At 36.5% G+C, this 17,704-nt stretch overlaps 1 protein-coding gene across 5 annotated transcripts; it reads left to right on the forward strand.

The window, feature by feature from the left end:
- Nucleotides 1–561: 561 nt before the first annotated feature.
- LOC149922374 (uncharacterized) lies at nt 562–17,332 on the forward strand. Of its 5 annotated transcripts, none has more exons than XM_090162277.1 (20): nt 562–701; nt 9,637–9,760; nt 9,822–9,917; nt 10,357–10,460; nt 10,522–10,614; nt 11,712–11,813; nt 11,880–12,024; nt 12,087–12,207; nt 12,276–12,461; nt 12,532–12,625; nt 12,696–12,783; nt 12,852–13,147; nt 13,217–13,380; nt 13,442–13,832; nt 14,433–14,558; nt 14,625–14,753; nt 14,812–15,151; nt 15,222–15,436; nt 15,535–15,687; nt 15,940–17,332. In XM_090162277.1, the coding sequence occupies exons 2-20, from the start codon at nt 9,669–9,671 to the stop codon at nt 16,080–16,082; spliced, it is 3,078 nt and encodes a 1,025-aa protein (XP_090018403.1). In that variant the 5' UTR covers nt 562–701; nt 9,637–9,668; the 3' UTR covers nt 16,083–17,332. The 5 variants fall into 5 exon arrangements, with proteins under 5 accessions (XP_090018403.1, XP_090018402.1, XP_090018406.1 ...); XM_090162276.1 differs by lacking the exon at nt 562–701 and adding an exon at nt 2,814–3,253; XM_090162280.1 differs by lacking the exon at nt 562–701 and adding an exon at nt 2,814–3,253 and having other exon boundaries at nt 12,714–12,783.
- The last annotated feature ends 372 nt before the right edge of the window (nt 17,333–17,704 follow it).

Consider the following 17,704-nt stretch of genomic DNA (forward strand, 5'->3'; position numbering starts at 1 on the left):
TCGAAAATTTGTTTTTCGATAAAATGGCTCTTGGGTTTGTTAAGTTAATATACAAGATGATTGGAAATTAGTCCAAATTTAAATTTAATATTTAAAATATAGTTAATACATCGGGGGGATTGTGTGTACTTAAATGTCCGTGACATCTTGTTAACACAGTTATCCGCTCCTTGTGCTACCTTCGCACTTGCGCAGTTGCTGTTACATCTATAGGAAAAAGAGTTTTCGCGCATAATAAAGAAATTAAGTCTAAAATAGTCTAGCTAATAAACTGTATACTTCTAGAAAAAATTTATTTACGCTGTATGACAATTCCGTACAATTTATTATTACTGTGAAAATTGTTGAATCTTTCAATTTGAAAATTAAAATAATAAAAACATTTTAATGCATTTACCTACAGCTAAATTACGCAAGGGGCGCTCTTTATAAAATTTGAATTTCGCATCCGGAATATTGACCCGTAAAGCAGCGCCGTTAAAAGCGAGCGGCAGAATGATGAAATAACATTGTGAAATACCTCTCTTTGGGTAAATTTCGAGTTTCCGCATCCGCGTAGATGTTTTTTCGCATTCGGCCAGTTATATGTTTATTATTTAATTACTATGTAGAATTAAAGCGTTGAAGTTTATCGATTTCGAAAATTAAGTGTTAAATCGACAAGCTTTTATGGAAAAGTCTCAAAGAATACTTTATTAAAGGTATGGTTTTATTCATTTTAATCTCAATTGCCAAGGCTAAGTATGTTGGTGTTCCAAAATTGAAACTTTAAGCCTTGGCATTGGTATGCAAATATTTTCGCGTTTTGTAAATTGTAAACAGCGAAATGGTCTAGGACACGTGACTGGGATTACAAATAACCTCGCTAAAGTGATTATTAATTTTCAATAGTTAACGGAACGGGTTTAATTAGATGTGCGTGTGAGGATAGACATGCATATAAAATATTTGATGCCGTTGAAATTTGAAGTTGTTATAAATTAACTTGAGGATATTGCAATTTCGCTATCATCAAAATATTTAGTTGGAACCAGCATGGACTAATTAGCTCCAGTTCGGAGCCATTGTTTATCCATTAATTAGTCCATAGAACCAGTGTAGAAGTCAAATAAAATTAACTTAGAAATAAATAGCCTAGATATTATCAAGATACTATGTAGAACTTGGTGCATTGGTTTATGGTTCAAATTCATTATTATTCTTCTTTTTGTCATTTTCAATGTAAAATCACAAGAAGTAATGTGGCATTATTGTTTTATTAAATGCAAACGTATATTTCTATAATACCATACCATGGGAAACGAAACATTATGATAGGTTGGGAACAGGAACTACTTTATCAGAAAACAATTTTCATTTCACATCCTGTCACAACCATTTTAATTTTCTCTCAATATTTTTATGTCGTACACTAGAGTTATATTCTTTTTATTACTGATGAAGGAAAAAACGGAAATATATATTAGTTAACTTCCTCACCACTTTCCGCTGATAACTATTCACAAGGCTTTATTTAGTCACTCTTGGCTAGTTTTAGTTTTATCATTATCGCTGTTTAATCATGCCATAATTATAAAGCTCCCAAATGCGCGAAATTTTAAACAAATCCAATTAGTTATAAGTAATATAAAGATGCATAATTCATTAAATTTACTACTGAGAGGCTGATTACGCTGTGTAATTGGTGTACACGCTTCCAGTAATGACTACCTAATCTGTGTACTTTGTGTTGTCTTACTGCATGTACTCTTTGCATAATCTCGGCGTAATTGGGGTTCAGGGAAACTTAAGGGATCAGCCCCTCAAAATACCAATATGGCATTTTGGGGTTTAACCGGAAAAGTTTTAATTTATAAAAATAATATTATCAGAAGTTTATTTACTTCTGTTGTGTGGCTTATTCAAATGAAGATAACCTGATTACATTATAATATTAAATTTCCTGCCATCCTGCGGGCCAAATATATGACCTATATGTAGCGGTAATCGCAAAGTATTACAAAATAATTTCAATATAAGTTGAATGTGGGTAAAAATTTCAACACTTTGTGGTTCTGTATAAATATAGAATAAACAAAAAATTAATTAAGAGTAGACCACATTCCAATATTTTTAAGTATACTTATCAATTTCCAGATTCCCCATAAATTTCCCCACTCCTATTTTATTACAAAACATCACACATTTTTCTGCTAAACAAAGTAATTTACCCATAACAAGATTGATAATAATTTAAAATAGGGTCAAATGTACGGAATTGCAATACTTCCAGGAAAATTGAAATTTAGCTTCAGTTTTGAGCCATTGTTTATCCATCCATCTCCTCCCATTTCGTTTCATTGCTATTCGATCAGTTTCTCCCGAAGGTCGGGGGTTCAAATTCTAATGATGTGTATCACACGAAACCAACCCAAAATTATTCGGATCCCTTTGTTCCTCGCCCGTAACGTAATACCCTTCTAATTGGCGAAGTAATTCTATTCCTATTATGAAAATTCGAAATACAAAGCCCACAGATGGCTTTCGGCGAAGAATTGTTTTACGTCACAAAATCGGCGCGACGCCGGTATAGACTGTACCTGCTGTTCGACCTTAATATAAACTGCCTACTGCACTCGTATCAAATATTACAGAGCTGGAGAGAGACAGACGTTTAAGAGTATTGTATAAATTAACATAACTCTCGGCTCCCGGGGGGGGGGGGGGGAAGGAGGCTGCTCATAAAAATTGGACGTTCGGCTAGACTCCGAGCCGAGATCTTGAAATTTGTTTTGCTTTTTAACTCTTTTAGGCGCTTTTCTTTGTGTTATTTCTAATCGAGTTCCTCCGTGAAAGAGAAAGTGTAAACTACACCATCGGCGTAGTCGAGCGTAATTGCAGAAAGGCAACGGGAAGTGCGTTTTTTGTTCGCGATAACAGAGCTCACTCAAGTCGAGAACCGTTTGGGAATTAAGCATTTATTTTTAAGGCTTGACTATTTATAATTCGTCGATCCGTCGCGCCGGGTGTGCAACCGTATCGAGTAGGAAGTCCTTTGTATTTATATTAGCTCCCTTTTATCGGGTTTGGCGGTATTGTTTACCCATTTGGACGGTCATTTCCAAGCGAAGATGTAACCATCAATGGCAGCTTGTGTTTTTTGCGCGCTCAAGGTTGGTACACGTACCCTTGTGTTTGTTGCTTTTCATTCGAGATCGTTCGAAACCCTTGAACGACCATCAAATATTTCTGCTAAGTCTGTTTATGTCGAAGGGTTAGTTTTTTTTTCATTGATTTCTGTAGATGTAATTTGCATACCAATTTTTGGCACAAGTTAAAAGGGTGTATAAAGTCGGGTGTTCTACGGGGAACTACCGAATTTTTTGCCTTTCCCACTAGGACATTTTACAGTGAAAGGTATCTGTAGGAACTTCTAATTCTACCGCCTTTTACAAAATTGAAACTCTTTAATTTCCGAACTTAGTGGAAAATTAAAATTAATTAAATTTAATCTAGATTCATCTAAATTTAAGTTCATATTACCGTTACACGCAAATTAATCACTTGGTCAAGGTAAAGAAGTACTGTTTTAAAATAAGTAAAACATACAAAAAAATACTGGTTAAATAATCAAACTTTCTAATTTAAAAAATAATAATCAACGACCCTGACTAATACTCGTGTCAATAATATCCGCTAGTTTGAATAATTCCGTGAAATTATCATGTCTACCGTAATTCATCCCTTTGTATAAAAAATGTATTGTCAAAAAACAAGCCTTTATATTCGAACCGCACGCGTGCAATCACAATGTTTTGTTGGGCCGCATTTTGAAAAGGGTCGAGCTCTCCCCTTTAAATTACTACTTTGGGTAATTACTCAAGACTTGCGTCAGTTCTTATTTTGATATGTTTTTTAAATCGTTATTGGCGCGAGGTAATTTTTTTAATACTTGTTCCTCAAATCACTTTGCGATAACATTCCCCCCCCCCCCCCCCCCCACACACACACACACACACACGCGCCAAACCATCCTTTACAGTTCGGGAATATATTTATGATTTTAGGGTGGGAGGGCGCGAGATTTTTTCAGAACCGCATTTTTTTATGTAAATTTTTTCCGTCCCCAAATCCTTAGCGAGCAGTTAGTCTTGTTTTTCGCCGATATTTCCTACCCTCCCTTCTTGGAAGAGTGTTTTCCCCCGCCACCGATATTCCTCTAAAGAATAAATGACGTGATATTACGCGGTAGATGGGCCATCTTCCCTGTATTTTTAATAAAACGTTTCGCGGTTTCGCTTCTAGGAAATCGAGACGTTGAGTCACGAGTTCAGTAGTTTCTCTCTAAAGTCTTTGTTCCCCGTCTGTGACTAATTCTAGGCTTCTAGCTAACGGAAGTTAGTCTCTCTCTACTGACAACCAATATCTTCCCCCTTTGCCTAAACGACTTTCGTCAAAGTGTCTCTAAACTAAACGCCCTTTTTAAGGTACGCGTATTTATTCCGAAGACTGGCTGCCCGTTGTTTAAAGGCTCGTTCTCACTAGAGCTTAAATCTGCGTAAGACCAGAAGTATATCTTATTTCTCTAGCGGGAAGTATCCATCCACGGTAGTGATGGACGAATATTGGCACGAGGGTAGTTTTTGACCCACTGGGTAATTTTATTTGACAAGCGAACTTTTATGGGCCCTCATCGTTTCTATGACTACCCACGCTTTGGTGAGCTACAGTTATTATTTTGTTTAGAATAATCTATAATTATATTTCCTTCTTCGCAAGTTCCGCTTTACCTCAAAAAGTACTATTTTACGAAGTCGGCCATTTCATTACAGGCCTAATTTAAAATAGTACAGGCAAGGGCGCCTGGACGTGCTCATGAGCTCGAGACGTCGCGTGCATTTGACCGCGTGAAGCGGCCTTGCATGCTCTATTGAAAATCAGGCCTGTAATAGTTCTTTCTATAAAGTAACGTGGCCTTCTTGTTTTAATGTAGCTCTTACGTCACTGTATTTACCTTCTCCAACACTAGGAGCGCGCGCTCGAATCACGAGGAGCTTCCTATTCTCTAACGCTCGTGCAAATCGCGCGTGCTAAAATAATCCTACCAAAGCCAAGTCTTGTGACGTAAGAGCAACATGTTATACTTCTACTTTTAACAAGTTGGATAAGCGTAAAAAATTTATTGAAAGAACTATTAAATGGCAGCTCTCACAAATAAGGATATAAAAGAGTGTATATTTTTAAATAATTCTGCAGACTTTGACTTTGTGGGCACGCGTCGTTTCTATGACTATCCACGCTTTCGTGAGCTAAAATGTACAGTTATTGTCACTCTATAGTTTTGTTTAGAATAATCTATAATTATATTTCCTTCTTCGCAAGTTCCACTTTACCTTAAAAAGTATATATTTTAAAATATTTCTGCAGACTGACTTTGTGGGCACGCGTCGTTTCTATGGTTACCCACTGTTTGGTACAGTTATTGTCACTTTATAGTTATTTGGTTTAATATAATCTAAAATTATATTTCGTTAATCGCGAGTTCCGCTTTACCTAAATAAAATGTATCTTTAAATAATTCGTCCGCCTTTAATTTTGTGACCCGCTCGATTGCCCACCACTGATCTAGGCTATAAAAATGAAACTTATTTAACAAGTGAGTTTCCAGTCGACGCGATTTTCCTGGTAAAGATAATGTTGTTTTTATTACACGTGTAAAATTGTTCGTCCTAAATTTGAGTTACGCGCACTTGTGAAAGGTGTAAAATGTGGAAATTACACTACGTATGGATATATACTTAATTAATAATTAATATTTTCCCGATGTAATTGTTTTAGAAAATATCTTTAATGACGTTTATTTGACCCGCACTATTTTGTTCTGCCGAAATGTATTTTGAAAAATCAACCAGAACCATCGAAATAGAATGGATACTTCTCGTGAGAAACTTTTTTATATACTTCTGGTAGGCCTAATAAATTTTTATTGGCGTCGACGTACGCTGGAGCGACGTTTGGTCCTTAGTCGCGTAATTAAAATAACTTTGAAATTTGATAGGCGAAGTTTAACGTACTTTCTTCCCCTCCTCTAGCCGCGTATAGTTTTTAAGCGAGTAGCACTTATGGCGAACGAATTCAACCCCCTCTGGTGGCTTCCCAGGCTTGAATTTAACCCTCTCGCCTTTACAGGCTTAAAAAAATTAAAGCGAGGCTTTTCTAACGTCTCGAAGCGGGTTTTATTGTGTTGTCACAGAACGCGGCCTCTTCGCTTAGTTTAGCTTTTATCATAGAAAATGGACAAGAGGAATAGTAACTACCTTTATCGAGGCTTTAAAATGTATCGGGGTGTTTTAAAACTTAGGGTTTGCGGGGTTACATCCGGTTAATATATACTTCAGTGGCGAATGTTTAAATCTTAACATTACCGGAAGTTAACAGGCCTAGACGATAAATCACGGGAGTTGCTATTCCTCTTCTATATTTTCTATTCTTTTATAGGGGGACGAGTTAGGCCGGATAACTTTTTAAGAAGATTAAATTCGCGAGAAGCTAAGAAGGGTGTTATTGATTCTACTCTTCCCTAAACATTATCTCTAGCAGTAGCCCCAAAGGTCAAAATCGTTTTATTTTGTATCGGGTATTTTACCGCGTATCTACGGAATGTTATCGTGTTTTACGTTTCAAGTAGGGTTTGTATTAAACGCTTTATGATAATTTGTAGCCTCTCGAAGCGAATGGCATTGTCACGTTACTTACCACTCGCCCAATAATGACGGCGTATAATTAGAAGGGTTAATTTGTCGATTTTCTATTTGTTTAATGGCACGTTGAACCGGGGATCATTATTTCGCAAATTAAAGATGACGTATTGGAGCGCCTTATCGTTATTGTTGCTAGAGAATTGCACCCGTCGAGAAATTCGGTTGAGGTTGTTAAGAAAAGTTCGATCTAAAGCGTACATGATCTCGCGACAAAACAAATAAATAACGCGAGACGACGTGGGCGTAGGAGGGGGGATAAGTCTTTTTGACCGATTTGCTCGGGGTCGTTTTGTTTAAGGGGGGATTCTACTGGCGAGAAAACAGCTATTTCATTAGAGTGGAAACTTTAGGGCAATATATTTTCTAGGAACTCTTCCGCCGTTACCTCTCTATTTGTTCATATTGACGGCGGCTTAAATGACTTAGCTGAATACTGATGAGAGCGTTTTAATGACTACGTAACCGACCGACGAATTGTTACTATAGAAGGGAGGCAACGGCTCCGGTTTGTTGTCACTCGGGTCGATAGGAGCGACCGAGGATCGCCGGTTGTTGTTCGTCCTCTTCGGAGGTCGCGCGTAATTAGGAATTTCAGCAGTCCATTTCGGCACTATTATATTGTTCCATAGCTTAATAGTCCGGACCATTTGGAGGAGAAGGATTTGATATCGTAGATCCAGATTAGGACTATATATATATATACGTTGTACTCGAGCCGCATTCTGATCCTAATTACTTTCTCGTGGGCTCGCGTACTTATTTCTAAGGTATTAGTCATTTTCGACACGTAACGTCGCCACTTTGGAAAGTCATCCGTTCGTCTACTTGATTCGTTGGCTAAAAATAGGTAGAACTTAGGCCAATATTAATTTATATGTTAATTTATACTTTGTAAACATTACATCTACGTAGGTGTAATGTTTACAAAGTAACGATAGTCTACCGGACTGCGTCTGTTGGGGTAATTTGGGGATTATTCACAGACTGCGGTAAGCGATATTTCTAGCCGTATAATTTTGCCACAAATTACGTAATTTCTACGCGTTTGAATATAAAGCCAACCTGTTTCCGGGAAATCACGACTGTTTGATGGGAAGCGTTACGCGCTTCGTCGGCGGCGTCCTTTGCAACTAAGTCAATTAAATTTATTCACGAAATGGCGTTTTCGTAATATCAGCTTTGTACCGTTCGCGTATTGTTCCTAAATGTTTACTTTACCTTATGGCGTAAACTTAAAATCGAGACGGCCTGCTCCTGGGGCTCTAAAAGTTTTATTTACAGTGGCGTAACTTAGGACCCGTAGACCCTGCAACCGTGTGGAGGGAGGGGGGAGGCGGCATAGCATTTTCACCAAATAGGGGGCCCTTTCGTTTTAAATATTGATTTTTTTATTTAAATTTTTAAATAATTAAAAAAAAAATATGCTTTAACTATTGGTAAAAATGTAGAAATCTGGCACATATCCCCAATATTCTCAAAGAACTTGTAAAAATAGGGAAAATAGAAAAATGGTTTTTTATAAAGGGCCCTTTTGATATCCTGCGGAGGAGCCCAAATTTTGTCGTTACGCCACTGACCGTAGATATACTAATGTTGAGCCCTCTCTGCTAAGCTTACTTGGTTTTGGTGGTCGGCTCGATGTTGTAGTTCAAAGAGTTTCTTCGTATAATTAACTTCCAGTATCTGTCTCCTTCCCAGTTAGTTTGTCCGTAACCAGCCGCCAAAACTCGGTGGTGCCCAAATTGTTTGGGAGCACCAATGCCTTGATACTAAAAATCTCAGTGGCGCCCAAATTATTTTGGGGGCACCAATACCTTGATACTAAAAATCTTAGTGGCGCCCAAATTGTGTTGGGGGCACCAATGCCTTGATACTAAAAATCTCAGTGGTGCCCAAATTGTGTTGGGGGGCACCAATACCTTGATACTAAAAATCTCAGTGGCGCCCAAATTGTGTTTGGGGGGCGCCAATGCCTTGATACTAAAAATCTCAGTGGTGCCCAAATTGTGTTGGAGGCACCAATGCCTTGATACTAAAAATCTCAGTGGCGCCCAAATTATTTTGGGGGCACCAATGCCTTGATACTAAAAATCTCAGTGGCGCCTAAATTGTTTTGGGTGCACCAATGCCTTGATATTAAAAATCTTAGTGGCGCCCAAATTGTTTTGGGGGCACCAATGCCTTGATACTAAAAATCTCAGTGGCGCCCAAGTACCGAAATTGGCTTTATTTTGTTATTTTATGAATTTCGACTTCGTTGAAAACAGAATATGTTATTAAAAATACAGGTAACCGATGTTGTATGATATTAGTTGGTAGGTTAGCAATCAATTTTCTTGGTTTGGTCAGATTGGGGAAGCTTAAGTATCCATTTGAGGGCGCTGAGTACCCCCTGGCGCCCCCCCCCCCATATATGTTATTGTAACCACCTACACCCTGTGGGCTACCTCTTCATTTTCTTATGGGTAAATACCTCTTTCCCCCCCCCCCCCTCATTTCCTTCATTCCTAAGATCCAGAAAGTTTTTAGTTTGACAATTCATCATATATTAAAATTTAGAGAATAGACTTTGTTAAAGAAGAGTTGTATTTGCTTATTTGTCTAACCCAAAATGTAACTGGGGTTGTGTTTATGACCATTTTGCATACGTGTTTATATTTTTGTATGGTATAACAACACCAGGAGCGTAATGCTTCTTCCGGTACCCCTTCTTTAAGACCTGAAGGTATTATAAAAATAAGATGCGTCATTAAGCATTGAGAAATTTTGCAATTAAGATTTAACTATCAACGTCATTAGTAACGTTAGACGGAGTGTGAAGGCTCATTACTGTAGTTAAATACTTTGAAAACTATATTTTGCTTGTAAATTTTATATTCTTAATGCATTGTTTCAGCAATTTAGATTTTGTACCACTTTTGCGTAAACATGTGGAGAGAAATTTTGCTAGCGTTGTCAGTGACTGTCTGTTTAGTTGTAGCTTTGGAAGATGGCCCTAATGTTTGCAGTAAACAAGAATCGTATGTTTTTTATTATTGCTAAAGTAGTTTAAAACTTTCTTAACAAATATATAAATTATAGTGTTGCCACAACTGTTCGAAAATCGTATAGCAAACCATATCAAGTTCGAACTTTCACCTGGTGTTGGAACGTACCACCCAGATGCTCAAGATACAGGTACGTCTGCTAGTGAAATAACAAATGTAGGTTACTGTCAATGTGAAAACCGGCATATCATATGGATCTCTTCTACTTTTACATATCAAACTTTATTTATGGGCTGTTTCAGCATGTCAAAAAAAAGCAAAATAGTTTTGATAAATGCCTAGTATTATTTTTCAGTCTTCAAGCTTTCTAGCCAGCAGAATGCTTTTCAACTATCCCATCCTTTTGTCATATAACGAAAATGGGATGATTTTTTCCCCATTCCCCTCCTTGCAATTTTCCGCATCATTAGCAAAAGCACTTAAAACTTTTGTTGGAAATTCCTCAAATTATTTTTTTATTAGTCTTATATGAAAGAAGCGCCAAATGTAGAAAGGCACAAAAAATTGTTATTAAATAATCATTTTTCCAAAATTTTTCACCCATATTTTGTTTTATATCGTACATTTAGGGTTGCTTACACTATTGGCTATAAAAGCGAAATTAAAATGAGCACAAGAACTGTAAATGTTTGTTGCAAAGGATACGTAGAGAGCAACAATGGGAAATGCATACGTAGGTTGCACTGTATGTGCCATATTTAGAACACCAAAATATATTAATTTTATTTTGTTAGCTTTATGCACCAATCAATGTTTGCACGGCACATGCATTGCAGCGGAAGAATGCGAGTGTCAACCTGGTTTCGGTGGTCCCTCCTGTAACATTTGTAAGTATTAAGATTCTTTTGGGATATTTGTCAAGTTATATTAGTAATTGATGACACAATTTTTATCGTCACACAATTACAATATAGAAGCCCATTGTTTTGTAAGGTACTAGTGTAATTTAGGTCTGCATTTGTCATGTCATTAGGAAATATGTTAATGCAAATGGAAAACCAAATTTCTGTAGGAATATTGATATTTTTGGCCCCTCTTGAAGGAGAAATGGCCTTCATTGATCACCACCCTTAAGTTTTTCCACCCTCTTTTCTTTTAGATGGAATCAGGGTTAGTTCAATTGGTTTCATTCATTCCGGGCTGCTTTGAAAAAAATTAACTTATCTTTTATTTGTATATATATCCTTCCTAAAGCTTTCCCGCTTGAATACGAATTTGTTCTTGAAGGGGTTTCCAAAGCTTAGATTAGGAATGGAAGTCCCCCCTCCAACAATTGAAATTAATGAGCCTAAAATCCTTTATAATTTAGCGGACCTTTTCTTTGAGTCACTAAACTAATTAATAATAGTGGCTAATAAAAGGATATAGAACTTTCTTTTTCTCTCATTCCTCTTGAGTTGTAGTTTTTTTCTTACATTTCTTTTTGTCATTTTTTTCTGGGTCCATTCAGGGTATCCAAGTAAGTGATTCTTGTCCGAATGCATTTATTTGCGTGCATTTTTTTTTTATTCCTCTTAAAGATTAATGATAATTGTATTTTAAAATCATTCTTGGGATTCTTAAGTTTTTTATCTATTTTTTGGTGATAATTTATTTAAAGTAATGCAATTCAAATTTGTCCCTGACATGTAAGATTGATTGTAAATTTTTAAATTGGTGTGGTACTTATTTTGGCCAGGTTTGCATTTTATAGGTATTGATTGCTATTCAATAGGTACTAATACCCTTTACACACAATTATATTTTCAGTATGAATATTATAAAGCTGGTTTACTTTATCATAAAAGTTTGATGGAACCTATTTAAGCATTTTATGCATTTTTCTCCCAAACACGCATAGAATGTGCAACAGTGCTGCATTTACGATATACAATTAATAATTCAACTTTTTGATATTGTTTTATAATTTTATCACTTCTCTTAGCTTGCCCGGAGAAGAAATGGGGTGCCAATTGCGAAAATCAATGCGCTTGTGAGAATGACGCATTTTGTGACCCGGCATCTGGGAAATGTTCGTGCAAACCTGGTAACCTAATTTATTTTCTTATGGTAAAGTTTTTCATACTGTGGGTTAAGTAATTATTTTAATTAGGCTGGACCGGAGATGATTGCAGTAAGCCATGTCCAACAGGAAAGTATGGCTACTTATGCAACCAACCATGTCGCTGTGAAAATGGAGGTACTTGCAACCATGTTTCTGGAGCTTGCGAATGCCCTCCTGGTTTCCAGGGACCACTGTAAGTATAGATGTTTTTATATACCATTTTGAGATAAATCTGATTTACTTTTATTCAAATAGTTGCTCAAAACATTGCCCAGAAGGAACTCATGGTGACCATTGCGCAAACAAATGTTTTTGTCAGAATAATGGAACTTGCAATCACATAACTGGAAAATGTAGCTGTCCTCCTGGATGGATTGTAAGCTAGTAATATTGTCGGGGGTGTCATAATGGGACTTGGGAAATTTTATTTCTGTACATTAAAAGGGAGACGTTTGTGCCAACCCCTGTCCCGATGGTTACTTTGGTAACAATTGCACGCAAAGATGCGTTTGCTCTAATCAAGCGTCTTGCAACAATGTTGACGGCAGGTGCAGTTGTTCAGCCGGTTGGATAGGAGAAAGATGTCAGGATGAGTGTTCTTTGTACACTTGGGGAGTAAATTGCAGCAGTGTAATTGAAAATTTGTACAAAAATATACATTTTTATTATAATTATTCATTCATATATCTTAATTCTGTAGAAATGTGACTGTTTAAACAATGCATTTTGCAATTCCATAACTGGTAAATGCATCTGTGAAAAAGGCTTTACTGGCGAAAAATGCGAAATGAAAGGTAGATCTTTTTTCCAGAGGACTGCTTTGCCTGCTGCTCTAATATGGTTTTAATTGAATTAATTAATTAGTTGCTGATTTGTTTAAAGCTTGCCCTGGTAAAGAGAATGGTGTAGATTGCGATCAATTTTGCAGTTGTTATAAGAAGAATATGGATAAGTAAGCTTAAGCCTACCATTATTATTGGTTTTAGTGTGCTAACCTTTTTGGTTTTTGTCAAATAATAGCTGTGATCCTATTAGTGGTTCCTATAAATGCAAACCTGGCTGGACGGGTGAAACCTGTTCCAAACCTTGCCCTCTGGAGATGTACGGAGATGGGTGCCTGAAGACCTGCAACTGTACAAATAATGCTCATTGTGATCCAGTCACTGGTCAATGTATATGCAGGTCTGGCTATAGAGGGGAAAGATGTGAAGAAAAGTGTCCTTTGGGTACCTATGGAGATCAATGTATTAGTAAATGCTCTTGCAAGAATGGCGCAGAGTGCAGTGTCGATTCTGGATATTGCAAATGCCCACCTGGTAATTTGATAGTTGTCATCATTATTTTACCCTTTGATCGTGTGTATTTTTAACTTAAACTCCATACAGGCTATTCTGGAGTTCATTGTGATCGCCCATGTCCTCAGGGAAGGTTCGGGGACCGTTGTCAGTCAAAATGTGTATGCCTGAATGGTGCTGGCTGTAACCCTATTACAGGAGGCTGTCAGTGTCGACCAGGCTATAATGGATTTAAATGTGAACATAAATGTGATGTAGGTGTTTTTAACGAATGTTATTTGAACTTGGGCAAAGATTTAACGTTTTGATGCTTAGGGGCGTCATTTTGGACTGAACTGTTCTCAACCTTGTAATTGTCAATGGGACAATTCTGTCTCTTGCGATCATGTCACGGGGAAATGCAAATGTAGTTCTAATTACAAAGGAATTCACTGTTCGTCCACCTGCGAGAAAGATCAATGGGGATCAGACTGTGGTGAATATTGCGATTGTAAGAATGATGGTTCTTGCGATCCTGTTACTGGAGCTTGTCTGTGTACTCCTGGCTGGATGGGTGATAAATGTGAAAAGCAATGCCCGTCAGGCACTTTTGGCTCAAAATGTCAGCAAATATGTCCCTCTTCGCCTTTTTCAAATTTCAGCTGTAATCACGTGACTGGAAGCTACCAGTGTCCACCTGGTTATTTGGGATATGGTTGCAACGAAGGTAGGCAAAATATCAACACACCATCGCATGTACGATTTTTTTTGTATACTTTAGACGATATTTAACATTTCCGTGTCAAAATTATTTTGCGGAAATGAAAATTCGCTGAGATATTAATTTTGTAACATTAATGGTTTTTAGTGTAAAAGAGGAGTGTAAAAAAGTATCGTTTAGAAATACCCAAGTATAATAATAAACAAGGTGTGGACGCTCTCGTGCTGGGGGCGCTCGGCACCACCCCAACCTCATTCTTGTTAATCACGATGGGCCGTCTAGCATCGTGACCTAGAGGACATATTACCAAGTAAAAATACAAAATACTTTGTCCCCACCCTATATTGCACAAAACTGAAAATTCAGCGTACCCTACTATACCACAAACATAAAAGTAACGCTAGAAAACGTTAATTTTGGTTAACTTTCAAAAATTAATATCTCAGCGAATTTTCATTTCCGCAAAATAATTTTGACACAAAAATGTAAAGTATCCAAAAAAATGAAAAAAAAATTGTTCTTGTATTGATATTCACCCCAAAGCAGTTTTACCTTTTTAATGAAATATTCGAAAGCAATTCCACTTTTTAACTTGACATTCTGTAGTGTGCCAACCAAAATTTTGGGGCCAGGACTGTAAAAATGAATGTAAATGCAAATCGGGAGAGTGTGACTTGGGAACTGGAGATTGTCACTGCTATCCAGGCTGGCAAGGATCCGAATGTAACATTGGTAAGTTTTATTTTTTAAAGACATTTTTTCTTTCAGATTAAATAAAATACTTTTTTAATTTTACAGTTTGTCCAAATGGCACGTATGGGCTAGCTTGTCGCTCTAGATGTAATTGCTTAAATGGAGGTGTTTGTAGAAATACAGATGGAATATGCAAATGTCCTCCTGGTTTCATGGGTGACCGGTGCTCGGAAGGTATAATGATAATTATAATTAGTTTGATAAATGTGTTTCTGAATTATAATATTTTTAGTTTGCTCTCCGGGTTTATATGGTGATCACTGCATGAAACAGTGCAATGATTGTGAGGGTGAGAACTTTATCTGTGACCCTGTGCAAGGTTGTATTTGCCCATGCGGTTATGGAGGCCCTAATTGCGAAACAGTCTACCAGAGCAGCGCCCACACTCTAGATCGGAGCGCCAGCAGTAATGTACAAAGAGTTGACAAATCAGTCGAAAGTTCTGACACGTCATACACTGCCATTGTTGGTGGTTTATCTGTGGCGGTTATTCTCATAGTAGCTTTCATATTGGTGGCTGTTTATTACCGAAGAAGGCTGCTGAAGGTCAAGAATGAGTTGGCCTATGTAACGTAAGTTTATCAAGCTTTTTAAATTCTAAAATTTCAATGGTCATAATTTATCAAATTTCCCTATTCTTAGCTATGCTGCTGATCCTAAACCAGCACCAGATCAGAGACATTTTGACAATCCAGTCTACGCTTACCAAAATCAAGAAAACAGCAATGCTGAACCGAATCTCAATAACGCTAGTGTTAAACAAATTCGTAATAATCTAGGAACACTCTGTAAGTCCAATGTTGACAAAGCAAAGTACTTCCAAGAAGAGGAGGATAATTGTGGAGTAGAATCTAATGGTTCGTTTACGGTTTTATATTTTTAATGTTTTGCCAAATTAAAATAAGGTTTATGTACCAAAATGGGTTTTCAGTTATTAAGAAACTCTTATTTTTAGGAGCTTGTGGATCAAGCCTGTTTAACGAGTCAAGTAGTTTGAAGAGATATGATGACAAAGACACTGACCCCAATATCTACCACAGTATTGAAGACCTGAAAGCTGGTTTCACCATCAAAGAACCTCTCTATGATGAGGTTAAGGATAAACTAGGTAGGAAGCTTAATTTTCATTTAATGAAACTTACAAACTGGTATGAATTGGGCAAAACAGAACATGGTAGCAAAAAATTTACTATACACCCTTGAAAATTATACAATATATACATACATATATCTTTCATTGTTTTACGCATTCTGAAGCTAAACGTAAGCGATAATCTAAAGTAAGGGCTCTCTAGTTACACCTACTCGCTAAAATGAACCCCTTCCACAATCTAATTTTGGATTGTTATCTTGTTTTTAGCTCAGGACAATGTTTACGACCACCTTGAGTACAACAGGCCTGCTAACGATAAAAAGCCTCACTACCATCGCATGGATGGCACTATAGGTCGCAAACCTGATAAGGATAGCAACGGCGGAAACAGCCCTTCAGCTAACATTTAATTTGCAAATGTTTCTCTCTTCAAGTTTTAATCTCTAAAAACTTTTTTTTATAATGTAATTGTCCTTTGCAAGACAAAGGCAAAATAGGATGTGCGTGTGATATCAAGGACACTTATTTTTATACGACAAAAACTTGAAAAGCAAAGATATCTACCAATTTGGTGTTTTGTTTTGCTTAAAATAACCACATTGCATTTTATTGCGTACGGACATTTTATAAATGTATTAGATCATTTATTTTTCTAGTTTTTCAAAATTTTGCGGGTGTCAGGGCAGGTTTTTATTTCCAAATTAGGTATGTTTCAAAAAATATTATTAGCTGCATAAGCGTATTTAGTTGATCTCTTTTCTTTCTCCATCGCATTAATATGAGGCATTGTATAAAGCTAGTCGATGCTAGCTCTTAGTTAGTTGAGCTGGTGGTAACTAGCTTTAACCTTTTTAAAGGTCTCACAACCACTTATTTGTGCCTTTCGGTGTCATTTCACTGTGCGGGTTTCTTTAGCTGTATAAGCTGTAAGTAAAACAATCGCTTTGTGCTGGTCGGACTTAAAACACAATGTCAAAAATGTTCTCCTATCTGCGGGTACTCTCAGATACTGTAAATAATAATAATAATAATGCAAATTGATATATCATCACGTAAAAACGTAGATATCCCATATCTTCCCCCTAAAGTCAAAATTCTTCCAAAATGAATTAATTTTTTTAAAACCACTAAGCCTAAACCATAAGCAACTTGAAGAGGTATTAACTAATAATAATAATATACTACTAGTCTATAATTAATACCCTGTGTGGAGCTGAAATATAATTTATTTAAATACTTTGACGTTTACTCCGAAGAGAAATAAACCCTCTTTCAGTCATATAGCTCATTCTTAACCTATATACATTTTAATAGTAAATAATATTTTCTTAAGTGAATTTTATATAGACTCCAAATTGCGTGTTATTTTAATGAAGTAGCCATTTTTTGGCCCGTAATAATTGATTTTTTATAGTCACAATTTTCTTCACTCTGTATGTACAGTAGGGTAACATAGTTTACTAAATTCTGACTAAAAATTTGCTCTTCCTCAAATTTTTTATACCCTTTTATATACAACCCTTAATGGTTTTACTATACCTGTATTGTAAATTTGTTTCTCTCAACTAAGAAAAAGACTGTACAAAAATCTCTGTAAATCTTCAAATGTGAAACGTTAGATGTGATATATGGAATGATGAGAGTAAAGAAACGCATAATGAAACAGAAAAAGAACATTTATTTGTTTTCAAAAACATTTTCGGTGGGCTGCCATTTTTGGTCGTTAAATGACATCGCCTAAACAAGTGGTTATAATTCTTAAATTTAAATATTAGGTAACCTACTTTTCCTATTTTACATTTTCTTTAGATGTGTATTATTACAAGTGCGTAAGTGGGTTTTGATTTATACATATTTAGGTAGGTTCGGAGTTCAAAGTTTCAAATGTGCAAAATCCACTTGTGGAATTCGGTAGGGAAACTTTCCACCCTCAAAACTCTTGTTAAAGGCACCCCTTGTAGTAAGATTTAAATCCAAAGCCAGCGCTTGATTAGAATTATTCCTCCCTTCAGTGGCCACATGGTCTGATGTA

Source organism: Leiobunum rupestre, chromosome 11 (genome assembly GCF_980474605.1).
Source record: "Leiobunum rupestre chromosome 11, qqLeiRupe1.1.hap1, whole genome shotgun sequence".
NCBI lineage: Eukaryota > Metazoa > Arthropoda > Arachnida > Opiliones > Sclerosomatidae > Leiobunum > Leiobunum rupestre.